The sequence below is a fragment of the Engystomops pustulosus genome, chromosome 3 (genome assembly GCF_040894005.1).
Source record: "Engystomops pustulosus chromosome 3, aEngPut4.maternal, whole genome shotgun sequence".
Classification (NCBI taxonomy): domain Eukaryota; kingdom Metazoa; phylum Chordata; class Amphibia; order Anura; family Leptodactylidae; genus Engystomops; species Engystomops pustulosus.
In genome coordinates, this window is record NC_092413.1 from 16,437,226 (window position 1) to 16,450,614 (window position 13,389).

Genomic DNA, 13,389 nt, shown 5'->3' on the forward strand with positions numbered 1-13,389 from the left:
ACAAAGTATAAAATTGCAGGTTACATCGGTGACAGCACAATAATAGTCAAAACCTACGCGTTTCACACTTGGAGTGTGTTAGTTCTTAGCATTATGCTTTGGGGTGGTGACTGCGGAGTTCAGAGCTTATGAGCCACACCCAGGGCTGCCTTGCAGTATCTGTCCCCTGGAAAGTTGGGTGGCTCATTCTAAAGCTCAGTGTTGGTCTCAGCTGATGGTTGAGTGATGCTGAGCCTAGCCAGTCATCTGCCAGGGCGGCGTCCAGGAACTGGATAAATGGGTGATGCCCAGTTTACTCAGGGATGGTTACACTTTCTCCTGTGACATGTAGTACTATTGTCTGTAACTGTGTTGCTGGACCTGAAACCCTGAACCCTAGCCTGATCAGCAGTCTTACACTGTATCCTGTCTGGCCTGGAACCCTGTATTTTGCCTAACCTGGAAATCTGTAACCTGCCTGACCCAGAACCCTGTATCCTGCCTGATCTGGAACCCTATGTCCTGCTTGATCTGGAACCCTGTGTCCTGTGTGATTTGAAACCCTGTATCATGTCTTAACTGGAATCCTGTATCCTGTCTGACCTGGAACCCTGTATCCTGCCTGACAGGGAGCCTTGTATCCTTCCTGACCAGGAGCCCTGTATCCTGCCTTACTTGTAGCCCTATATCCTACCTGATCTGGAACTCTGTATCCTGCCTGACCTGAAACTCTGTATCCTGCCTAACCTGGAACCCAGTATCCTGTCTAATCTGGAACCCTGTACCCTGCCTGACCTGGAACCCTATGTCTTGCCTCATCTGGAACCCATTGTGCTGTGTGATTATCGGAACCCGATATCCTGCCTGATCTGGAACCCTGTCTCCTGTCTGACCTGGAATCCTGTATCCTGCCTGACATAGAACAGCAAAATAATAGTCAAAACCTACGCATTTCAAACTTGGAGTGTGTTAGTTCTTAGCATTATGCGATTGGGGTGTTGTCAGAATCCTCTGAATGGACTCTGACTGCTGAGTTCAGAGCTGATGAGCCGCACCCAGGTTGCCTTGCAGTATCTGTCCCCTGGAAAGTTGGGTGGCTCATTCTAAAGCTCAGTGTTAGTCTCAGCTGATGGTTGAGTGATGCTGAGCCTAGTCATCTGCTAGGGCAGCGTCCAGGAACTGGATAAATGGGTGATGCCAAGTTTACTCAGGGCTGGTTACACTTTCTCCTGTGACATGTTGTACTATTGTCTGTATCTGTTTTGCTGGACCTGAAACCCTGAACCCTAGCCTGATCAGCAGTCTTACACTGTATCCTGTCTGGCCTGGAACCCTGTATCAAGCCTTATCCGGGGCCTTTTTCCAGACCCTGTACCCCAGTCCAGAGCCTGTTTTTTGATACTTTTGTGTCTGCATATTTCTCTTACCACGACAGGTGGTCTTGACACTTGCTGTTGTGCCACACAATAAAATCTCCTTTAATAATTGTATTGTGTAACCAAAAAAGTATGTGAAATTTACCTGAATGAGTTCATCCAGCTCGGTTGCATTTACACAAGAGTGGTCCGATACAAAGTTACTCTTCTGTATGAGGATGGTGGTCCTCTGCGACGTCTCGTAGGGCTGCTCCAAGGCTTTGAAGACGGTGGCTCCAATGATTAAGTACAGGACAACCACGAGAAACACTGTGGATACGGTTTTCCATTTCATCACATTGACTGTGATGTCCCTCTCCTCCCGGGTAGACAGTACGGTGGGTTTGGCGGAGAAGGAAAGCCTCGGCTTGCTGTTCTGAGCAGCTGCTTTCGGGTCCAGTAAATCAGGAGCTGCCACTAAGCACAAAAACATAAAAGGAAGATGTAGAACTAGATAAAAAGAATTTAGTGCTTGGCCTTTAACACAGGTTCATAAAACATCACAAAGAGCGGAGATCACGACTACAAAAATATTAAAAAATGAATGTAAATGTAGATAATGATATTCTTAAAGGGAAAGAACACAACACAAAGGTCAAAATGGGGTCTGTTCTGAGCTCTGCAATAGGGGTCCTAGATTGTATGAACCTGGTAGGGACCAATATAAGAAAGAGATGGAAATGAAGTATTGTGGTCCAGGAGGGTTAAAGAGGCTTCCCAGAATTAAAGTCCTGAGGACCTGTCCTTTGGATAAGTTACCAATATCAGACCGGCTGCCCTCTGACATCCGGGACCTCATCATCAGAAGTGACGGCTTCCAATTTCCAAGCCTTTGACCAGGTTGCAGCTCTGTACAATTCACATGAACAGTAAGATGGGCTGCAATACCAAACGTGGCCACTATACAATGAGCGGCGCTGTGCTTGGAGTCTGCGGTAATCTACTGAAACAGTAATTTACTCCAACTCAGTTGATCCGTAAGGTACCAGGGGTTGGACCCCCCACCAGTCGGACATTGAATGTAGCAGCCGCAAAGAAGAGAAGACCTACAACAGGGAGTGTTAATCTGACTGTAAAAGAAAAGAAAGTTTGGGAAGGGATGGGATGGGAGGCATAAGGCTGGGGAGCTACCGAAAGGAGAACATAATATGGGGGGGCTACAAGAGGGGCTTAACTTGGGAATCTGCATAAAAGGATGAGCCATCAGAGAAGGGTTTTAAAACTGGGGGCTAAAGGCAAAGTGTTTGGCCACAGGCTCCGCCTCCTGCTAATATATGCATGCCCCCCTCTGTGTGTATTGCACCCGATTTTGACGTCAGCTGAGTTATGGGCGGGGCCAGGCACCATGAACACAGAGGAGGAGTGCATATAATAGCAGGAGGCGGAGCCGAAAGGCACTCGTGTAACGTAGCCCTGAGCACCCCCGGCTCATTTGAATATCTTTATAAAGTCTTTTTTAGAACAATGCCAATTTACCAGGACTTCATAAAAGCGACTCATCCCCTGACAGTCTGTGACATCTATCATCAGTAAATCTAAAGGGAGATTTCCTTTATAAGGTGTTCCAATTTCAGCAAATAATCATGATTAAAAAATTATCCAATTCTCCAATATACTTTCTGTATCAATTCCTCAGTTTTCTACATCTCTGCTTGTGGGCATTAAACAGGAAGCTTTGTTGTTTACTTCCTGTGGATAAAATAAAAGTTGCCTGGTCATGTGATGTCACACAGGTGCACAGCTACTTATATCTCTGGTCATGTGATGTCACACAGGTGCACAGCTCCTTATATCTCTGGTCATTTTATGTCACAAAGGTGCATGACTCGTTATATGCCTGGTCGTGTGATGTCACACAGGTTCACGGCTCATTATATCCCCAGTCATGTGATGTTACACAGGTGCACAGCTTCTTATATCTCTGGTCATGTGATGTCCCACAGGTGCACGGCTCATTATATCTCTGGTCATGTGATGTCACACAGGTGCGCGGCTCATTATATCCCTGGTCATGTGATGTCCCACAGGTGCACGGCTCATTATATCCCTGGTCATGTGATGTCACACAGGGGCACGGTTCGGTATATCCCTGGTCATGTGATGTCACTCAGGTGCTCGGCTCATTTTATCCCTGGTCATGTGATGTCACACAGCTGCACAGCTCCTTATATCTCCAGTGCATGGCTCTTTATATCCCTGGTCATGTGATGTCACACAGGTGCACGGTTCGTTATAACACACAGCTCTGATGACTCTCTGTGATGTAATGAGCCGTGCACCTGTGTGACAACACATGACCGTGGTCCAATTGATATCCACAGGAAGTAAGCAATGAAGTTTCCTGTAGAACGACAGCAAACAGAGTTCTAAAATAAAACGTGAGGAATCGATACGGAAAGTATATTGGGAAATTGTATAACTTTTCTTCATACAAATACATTTATATATTTATATTTATTTGCTGAAATGGGAACACCCCTTTAAGTATCCGGCTGTCCTAGTGGTGAAACCTGGAGATTTGTCTTTGTCTCGCTTGATGTCTAGTCTAGAATTATATCCTATAGCAGGGTTCCTCTGGTCCTGGAAGGTGAGTAGAATCGGACCTCTACTGTGCTGTGGAACCGGCCCTAAGTGGCTTTCTAATTCGTGTAGCCTTATTACGTCCCTGGTGTCTTGAATCACATGTCCTCATCCTAGGACTAGATTTCAGACTCGGCAGTAATAGTCATGAGGGACTTACTAACCGGTTATCATCTGCTTGACCCAAACTATAACCCTCATCCATCAAGAAAACCCCATAGTAGCGAATATGGATATCGTGTAGAGTCAGCAACCAAGACCCTCCAATCCATGTGAGTATTGTACGCATCTGATATATATATATATATATATATAACTCATCAGGGTGTCATCTGTCACCTTTATTATCTCCCCCCCCAATCATTATATGGATTGACGCCGCACCACCTTACAGCTGCACACTGATGAGAGCACTTATGCTGATGTCGGCTAAAGCTTTGCCTCTAGGGGGTCGATCCATCACAATAATTACCCCCTGTGCTTCTTCTCCTGTTAATTTGGAATGATACCTCTTAATCCCTTTAAGCATTTGTTATTAAAGGGGGAGGGAAGGGTCAACGGTTCTATAGGTGTCTGCATTATTTGTATCCATGAGAATAATTACACTCCTATAGGATATATGATTTTATGCCCAGATAACACTAAAGATCTTTTTTTGGACCTGCTTTTCATTATAGCGGTTTTTCAATATTCCAAAAAAAAAAAAAAATTTTTTTAAAAACAAGCACCTCTCCAGAGGCCACAGATACTGAGAAGGCTCTCCACAGGTCCACAGGGCTTCCAGTTCAGCTGGAAGGGAAGTGATGACTTCATGTCATTGTACAAGTAATGGCTAAAACAAATCCCTTTAAGATTAGTTAGTTCAAAGGATTCTTTTAGGAAATCAACCACAAAGTTTATTACTCCATCCCAACAAGTGATCACATGTCCTGCTCTTCAACGGGTCATCCATTGAATACTATTTCTCACATAGTAGAATAGGGATAGTGCCACTAAGGTTGCTGTCTCAATTTCTGGGGGTCTGTAGAGGGAGGGGTTAGAGAGAACTGTGCAGCTGTAACTAGTGAGAAAATAGAGAGAACTGTGCAGTTGTAACTAGTGAAAATGTTGAGACATCTGTGCAGATGCAACTAGTGAGAAAGTAGAGGGAACTGTGCAGATGTAACTAGGGAGAAAATAGAGCGAACTGTGCAGATGTAACTAGTGAGAAAATAGAGAGAACTGTGCAGATGTAACCAGTCAGAAAATAGAGAGAACTGTGCAGATGTAACCAGTCAGAAAATAGATAGAACTGTGGAGATGTAACTGGTCAGAAAATAGAGAGAACTGTGCAGATTTAGGCTACATTCACACTACCGTATGGGGGACATATGTATGGCTGCAAGCTTCTGGTCGTACATGCATCCCCCATAGACGGCGATGGCCGCTCTGTACACATTGAAAAGATAGGACATGTCCTATCTTTTCCCGTAGTACGGCCCATATGGCGTGCATTTAAATGGAGAGGGGAGGGGCCACTCCTCCTCCTCTCCATGTTGCTGGACATACACCTGCCTGGCCATAGCCGTGCAGGCATACTTTCTTGTGCATGCAGCCTTAACTAGTGAGAAAATAGAGAGAACTGTGCAGATTAAGCTAGTGAGGAAATAGAAAGAACTGTGCAGATGTAACTAGTGAGTAAATAGAGAGAATTGTGCAGATGTAACTAGTGAGTAAATAGAGAGAATTGTGCAGATGTAACTAGTGAGAAAATAGAGAGAACTGTGCAGATTTAACTATGTGAAAAAAGAGAGAACTGTGCAGATGTAACTAATGAGAAAATAGAGAGAACTGTGCAGCTGTAACTAGTGAGTAAATAGAGAGAATTGTGCAGATGTAATTAGTGAGCAAATAGAGAGAATAGTGAAGATGTAACTAGTGAGCAAATAGAGAGAACTGTGCAGATTTAACTATGTGAAAATAGAGAGAACTGTGCAGATGTAACTAGTGAGAAAATAGAGAGAACTGTGCAGCTGTAACTAGTGAGAAAATATAGAGAACTGTGCAGCTGTAACTAGTGAGAAAATAGAGAGAACTGTGCAGATGTAACTAGTGAGTAAATAGAGAGAACTGTGCAGATGTAACTAGTGAGAAAAATATAGAGGTCTGGGCAGATGTAACTAGTCAGAAAATAGAGGGAACTGTGCAGCTGTAACTAGTGAGAAAATAGAGAGAACTGTGCAGATGTAACTACAGAGTAAATAGAGAGAACTGTGCAGATGTAACCAGTGGGAAAATAGAGAGAACTGTCCAGATGTAACTAGTGAGTAAATAGAGAGAACTGTGCAGATGTAACCAGTGAGAAAATAGAGAGAACTATGCAGATGTAATTAGTGAGCAAATAGAGAGAATTGTGCAGATGTAACTAGTGAGAAAATAGAGAGAACTGTGCAGATGTAACTAGTGAGTAAATAGAGAGAACTGTGCAGATGTAACTAGTGAGAAAAATATAGAGGTCTGGGCAGATGTAACTAGTAACTAGTGAGAAAATAGAGAGAACTGTGCAGCTGTAACTAGTGAGAAAATAGAGAGAACTGTGCAGATGTAACTAGTGAGTAAATAGAGAGAACTGTGCAGATGTAACTAGTGAGTAAATAGAGAGAACTGTGCAGATGTAACTAGTGAGAAAAATATAGAGGTCTGGGCAGATGTAACTAGTCAGAAAATAGAGGGAACTGTGCAGCTGTAACTAGTGAGAAAATAGAGAGAACTGTGCAGATGTAACTACAGAGTAAATAGAGAGAACTGTGCAGATGTAACCAGTGGGAAAATAGAGAGAACTGTCCAGATGTAACTAGTGAGTAAATAGAGAGAACTGTGCAGATGTAACCAGTGAGAAAATAGAGAGAACTATGCAGATGTAATTAGTGAGCAAATAGAGAGAATTGTGCAGATGTAACTAGTGAGAAAATAGAGAGAACTGTGCAGATGTAACTAGTGAGTAAATAGAGAGAACTGTGCAGATGTAACTAGTGAGAAAAATATAGAGGTCTGGGCAGATGTAACTAGTAACTAGTGAGAAAATAGAGAGAACTGTGCAGCTGTAACTAGTGAGAAAATAGAGAGAACTGTGCAGATGTAACTAGTGAGAAAATAGAGAGAACTGTGCAGATGTAACTAGTAACTAGTGAGAAAATAGAGAGAACTGTGCAGCTGTAACTAGTGAGAAAATAGAGAGAACTGTGCAGATGTAACTAGTGAGAAAATAGAGAGAACTGTGCAGATGTAACTAGTGAGTAAATAGAGAGAACTGTGCAGATGTAACTAGTGAGTAAATAGAGAGAACTGTGCAGATGTAACTAGTGAGAAAAATATAGAGGTCTGGGCAGATGTAACTAGTCAGAAAATAGAGGGAACTGTGCAGCTGTAACTAGTGAGAAAATAGAGAGAACTGTGCAGATGTAACTACAGAGTAAATAGAGAGAACTGTGCAGATGTAACCAGTGGGAAAATAGAGAGAACTGTCCAGATGTAACTAGTGAGTAAATAGAGAGAACTGTGCAGATGTAACCAGTGAGAAAATAGAGAGAATTGTGCAGATGTAACTAGTGAGCAAATAGAGAGAACTGTTCAGCTGTAACCAGTGAGAAAATAGAGAGAACTGTGCAGATGTAACTAGTGAGTAAAAAGAGAGAACTGTGCAGATGTAACTAGTGAAAAAATAGAGAGAACTGTGCATATGTAACTGTATAGAAGGGATAGAGGTATCCCAGCAATAGGGAGGGGATAGAGAGAACTGAGAATTAGTACTGGTATGAGGAGTATGAGAGAGAGTAGAGTTTTTATCCAGGGATGACATCTCTATTCTTTACATGTGACCACAACAATATTCTCAGTGTATTCCTCTTGCCTTTTACCAGTTAAGATTGCAAAGCCACCCCCGAAAGCCCCCAGAAGTGTAGAAGTGGAGATCCTAGGATCCTGGAATATAAATCCACATTTCACAGTCCTGCTTTCACTAACAACCCACACAACATATGATTAAACATCTCTCCAAAGACAATACCTAACACTGGCTACCAAGAGCACAGCAGTGTGAGGACACACCCGTTGTGCACATGGGACAGCTGCAATCCTGGAATAAAAAAAATACATATTTCACAGTCCTGATGCTATTATCGACACAAATGTATGATTACACATATCTTCACAAACAATAACTAACACTGGCTGCAGAGAGCACAGAACGCAGCTGTGTGAGGACATACCCTACAGCGTGGAAATCTATCAACTACAATACTGGAATAAAAATGCATATTTCACAGTCCTGCTGCTACTAACAACATACACAAAGGTTTGACTACATATCTCTGCAGCGGCATCAGAGAGCGAAGAGCACAGCAGTGTGAGTCAGTGACGAGGGGGGAGGGTTACTTTGTTGGGGCAGGTGGATAAAATTTGGTGAAATTCATTCTTTGTGTAATTCCAGCTGAGATCAGAATTTGAGAGCTAATAAATGAAATTCACTAGAAATTGCCCCCCGGCGGGGTGTCCTCGTTATCCCATTTAACTCTTTGCTTTCCTGGTACCTGAACTAGAATATTGAGCAATGTTCAGCATGACTGGAGCGTCCGTAGTGTGAACAGTCAGCGACGATCTACAAATACGGAATTTTGCTGACGGTAAAGGAAGGAATGTGAGAAATTCGGCTAATTGGTGCATGAAGTTGCCGGGCGCGTCAGGTGATGGTGTTCATGGGGGATGGGGAGCTGAGATACACACGGCTCTGCACACGTGGCCTCTGGGTGCCAGTCACCGGGTGTCATTGCACCTTACAGGTCGGTGACGCAATATCACTATTTTAAGAACCGTCTTTGTAACAGATTTCCCACCATAACGTGAAATGACCTAAGACGAATCAAAAAATGTCAACTGGGAGGGGCTCCACCTGCACGGCCACTCCCACCTCCATTTACACTGCAATATAATTTACCATTACTAACATCATCTCAGTGAGGACAAAGGGTTAATCCCCTGCTCAACAGTGTCATGTGTTACTGGCAAAGGGGAGGGGCTTATGGGTTAGACAGAGAAGGGGGAGGCTCCTGCTGCAGCCAGTTGTCTTATAGTCACTTAGAGGCTTGGAATGATAAGGAGAGGGGCAAACGTGGGACACGTGGTGGAGATTTCTTTATACTTTCTCTAATAGTAATTATTTTTTAATGTCTCTCTCATAATGATTTAAACAATCACAGCGCCATAAATTGTAGAGTGGCAGTTTTTGGTATTGCAGCTTATCCCTGTCGTCTTCATTTGAACTGAGCTGCAAACAGAACACATGACAAAGTGATATCAAATTTGATATTGACTGTTTACATGATCAAGATTCTAGAAAGAAACCCTTTTCATTGTCTGAACGGGAGACGACAGATTATAGCTTTTATATACAAACTAGTGGGATAAATACTGAGACTTCGAAAAATTGCTAGGATTGGGGACTATGGTCTCTGGTTCTATATATGGGGCAGTATTATAGTAGTTATATTCCTGTACATAGGGGGCAGTATTATAGTAGTTATATTCCTTTACATAGGGGGCAGTATTATAGTAGTTATATTCTTGTACATAGAGGGCAGTATTATAGTAGTTATATTCCTGTACATAGGGGGCAGTATTATATTAGTTATATTCTTGTACATAGGGGGCAGTATTGTAGTAGTTATATTCTTGTACATAGGGGGCAGTATTATAGTAGTTATATTCTTGTACATAGGGGGCAGTATTATAGTAGTTATATTTCTGTACATAGGGGAAGTATTATAGTAGTTATATTCTTGTACATAGAGGGGCAGTATTATAGTAGTTATATTCTTGTACATAGGGGGCAGTATTATAGTAGTTATATTCCTTTACATAGGGGGCAGTATTATAGTAGTTATATTCTTGTACATAGGGGGCAGTATTATAGTAGTTATATTCTTGTACATAGAGGGGCAGTATTATAGTAGTTATATTCTTGTACATAGGGGGCAGTATTATAGTAGTTATATTCCTTTACATAGGGGGCAGTATTATAGTAGTTATATTCTTGTACATAGGGGGCAGTATTATAGTAGTTATATTCTTGTACATAGGGGCAGTATTATAGTAGTTATATTCTTGTACATAGGGGGCAGTATTATAGTAGTTATATTCTTGTACATAGGGGCAGTATTATAGTAGTTATATTCCTGTACATAGGGGGCAGTATTATAGTAGCTATATTCTTGTACACAGGGGGCAGTATTATAGTAGTTATATTCTTGTACATAGGGGGCAGTATTATAGTAGTTATATTCCTTTACATAGGGGGCAGTATTATCGTAGTTATATTCCTGTACATAGGGGACAGTATTATCGTAGTTATATTCTTGTACATAGGGGGCAGTATTATAGTCGTTATATTCTTGTACATAGGGGGCAGTATTAAGGTCGTTATATTCTTGTACATAGGGGGTAGTATTATAGTAGTTATATTCCTGTACATAGGGGGCAGTATTATAGTAGTTATATTCTTGTACATAGGGGGCAGTATTATAGTAGTTATTTTCTTGTACATAGGGGGCAGTATTATAGTAGTTATTTTCTTGTACATAGGGGGCAGTATTATAGTAGTTATATTCTTGTACATAGGAGGCAGTATTATAGTAGTTATATTCTTGTACATAGGGGGCAGTATTATAGTAGTTATTTTCTTGTACATAGGGGGCAGTATTATAGTAGTTATTTTCTTGTACATAGGGGGCAGTATTATAGTAGTTATATTCTTGTACATAGGAGGCAGTATTATAGTAGTTATATTCTTGTACATAGGGGGCAGTATTATAGTAGTCATATTCCTGTACATAGGGGGCAGTATTATAGTAGTTATATTCCTGTACATAGGGGCAGTATTATAGTAGTTATATCCCTGTACATAGGGGGCAGTATTATAGTAGTTATATTCCTGTACATAAGGGGCAGTATTATAGTAGTTATATTCTTGTACATAGGGGGCAGTATTATAGTAGTTATATTCCTGTACATAGGGGGCAGTATTATAGTAGTTATATTCTTGTACATAGGGGGCAGTATTATAGTAGTTATATTCCTGTACATAGGGGGCAGTATTATAGTAGTTATATTCCTGTATATAGGGGCAGTATTATAGTAGTTATATTCTTGTACATAGGGGGCAGTATTATAGTAGTTATATTCTTGTACATAGGGGGCAGTATTATAGCAGTTATATTCCTGTACATAGAGGCAGTATTATAGTAGTTATATTCTTGTACATAGGGGGCAGTAAATAGATTAGTAATATGTTTGGCTGGACAACCCCTTTGAGCCTCTTCTCCTTCATGGCTATACATATTCCCTGAAGTTGGACATCTGTTCGTGTGCTGAGAACACGTTCCTTCTCACTTCAGAACCATGAGGTGCAGCAGCTGCAGAGACATTTATAAATGAAGATCCCAACTTCCAGTCATAAGAATAGAGAAGGACATATATTCATATCATGAGTCAGGGGATGGCGGTATAAATGGATGCAATGATTCATGGATATTTCATGATGGTCCAAGCCCTGGGCAGCTCCTTATTGACTGCAATCTCTTGGGTACCAGTCATTGGCACCTGCTCGGATCTCTTCCCATCTTCCGCTCTCCATGACTTCCCTGTGTTTGGATGAGGGGCTGCTAATGTTGTGAAATTCTATTAAGGAAAAGGAAATTCACTGCTTGATTTAATAAGCGTCACCATGACTCTGCACTGGCTCCCTCTAACCCATGCCGTGACCCAGGCGTGACTCCTCACTAAGCTGTGGCACACGAATCTTGGCAGACAGAGCCCTCACCCATCAATCGTGACTTCTACAATATAATACCGTACACTGCGCGGCCACACAAGACGCACCTGAATGTGTCCTCCATCAGTGCAGAGACAGCAAATTATATAACCACAGTGCAAGCGCCTACCAGGGTATATACCATGCAGGGAGCACTCCAAGAATAGCGGTTTATTAATAATTCCAGCAACCGGTAGTATTGAAGGGGATAACTACTATAATACTGCCCTTATGTACAAGAATATAACTACTATAATACTGCCCTTATGTACAAGAATATAACTACTATAATACTGCCCTTATGTACAAGAATATAACTACTATAATACTGCCCTTATGTACAAGAATATAACTACTATAATACTGCCCCCTATGTACAAGGATATAACTACTATAATACTGCCCCCTATGTACAAGAATATAACTACTATAATACTGCCCCCTATGTACAAGAATATAACTACTATAATACTGCCCCCTATGTACATAAATATAACAACTATAATACTGCCCCCTATGTACAAGAATATAACTACTATAATACTGCCCCCTATGTACAGGAATATAACTACTATAATACTGCCCCCTATGTACAGGAATATAACTACTATAATACTGCCCCCTATGTACAAGAATATAACTACTATAATACTGCCCCTATGTACAAGAATATAACTACTATAATACTGCCCCCTATGTACAGGAATATAACTACTATAATACTGCCCCCTATGTACAGGAATAAAACTACTATAATACTGCCCCCCTATATACAGGAATATAACTACTATAATACTGCCCCCTATGTAAAAGAATATAACTACTATAATACTGCCCCCTATGTACAAGTATATAACTACTATAATACTGCCCCTATGTACAAGAATATAACTACTATAATACTGTCCCCTATGTACAAGAATATAACTACTATAATACTGCCCCCTATGTACAAGAATATAACTACTATAATACTGCCCCCTATGTACAAGAATGTAACTACTATAATACTGCCCCCTATGTACAAGAATGTAACTACTATAATACTGCCCCCTATGTACAAGACTATAACTACTATAATACTGCCCCCTATGTACAGGAATATAACTACTATTATACTGCCCCCTATGTACAGGAATATAACTACTATAATACTGCCCCCTATGTACAGGAATATAACTACTATAATACTGCCCCCTATGTACAAGAATATAACTACTATAATACTGCCCCCTATGTACAAGAATATAACTACTATAATACTGCCCCCTATGTACAAGAATATAACTACTATAATACTGCCCCCTATGTACAAGAATATAACTACTATAATACTACCCCTTATGTACAAGAATATAACTACTATAACACTGCCTCCTATGTACAGGAATATAACCACTATAATACTGCCCCTATGTACAAGAATATAACTACTATAATACTGCCCCCTATGTACATGAATATAACTACTATAATACTGCCCCCTATCTACAAGAATATAACTACTATAATACTGCCCCCTATGTACAAGAATGTAACTACTATAATACTGCCCCCTATGTACAAGAATAT

The 13,389-nt window shown here is 41.1% G+C and overlaps 2 protein-coding genes across 2 annotated transcripts in view; one reads left to right on the forward strand and one right to left on the reverse strand.

The window, feature by feature from the left end:
- The window catches only part of LOC140121017 (spermatogenesis-associated protein 7 homolog), a 287,164-nt gene that overhangs the window by 115,830 nt on the left and 157,945 nt on the right, over nucleotides 1–13,389 (forward strand). The gene's annotated exons all lie outside the window — the stretch shown is intronic.
- KCNK2 (potassium two pore domain channel subfamily K member 2) overlaps nucleotides 1–13,389 on the reverse strand; it is a 77,219-nt gene that overhangs the window by 55,427 nt on the left and 8,403 nt on the right. Inside the window, exon 2 of the mRNA XM_072140128.1 lies at nucleotides 1,501–1,811. Coding sequence (XP_071996229.1) covers nucleotides 1,501–1,811 — 311 coding nt within the window. The remainder of the gene's footprint in view (nucleotides 1–1,500; nucleotides 1,812–13,389) is intronic.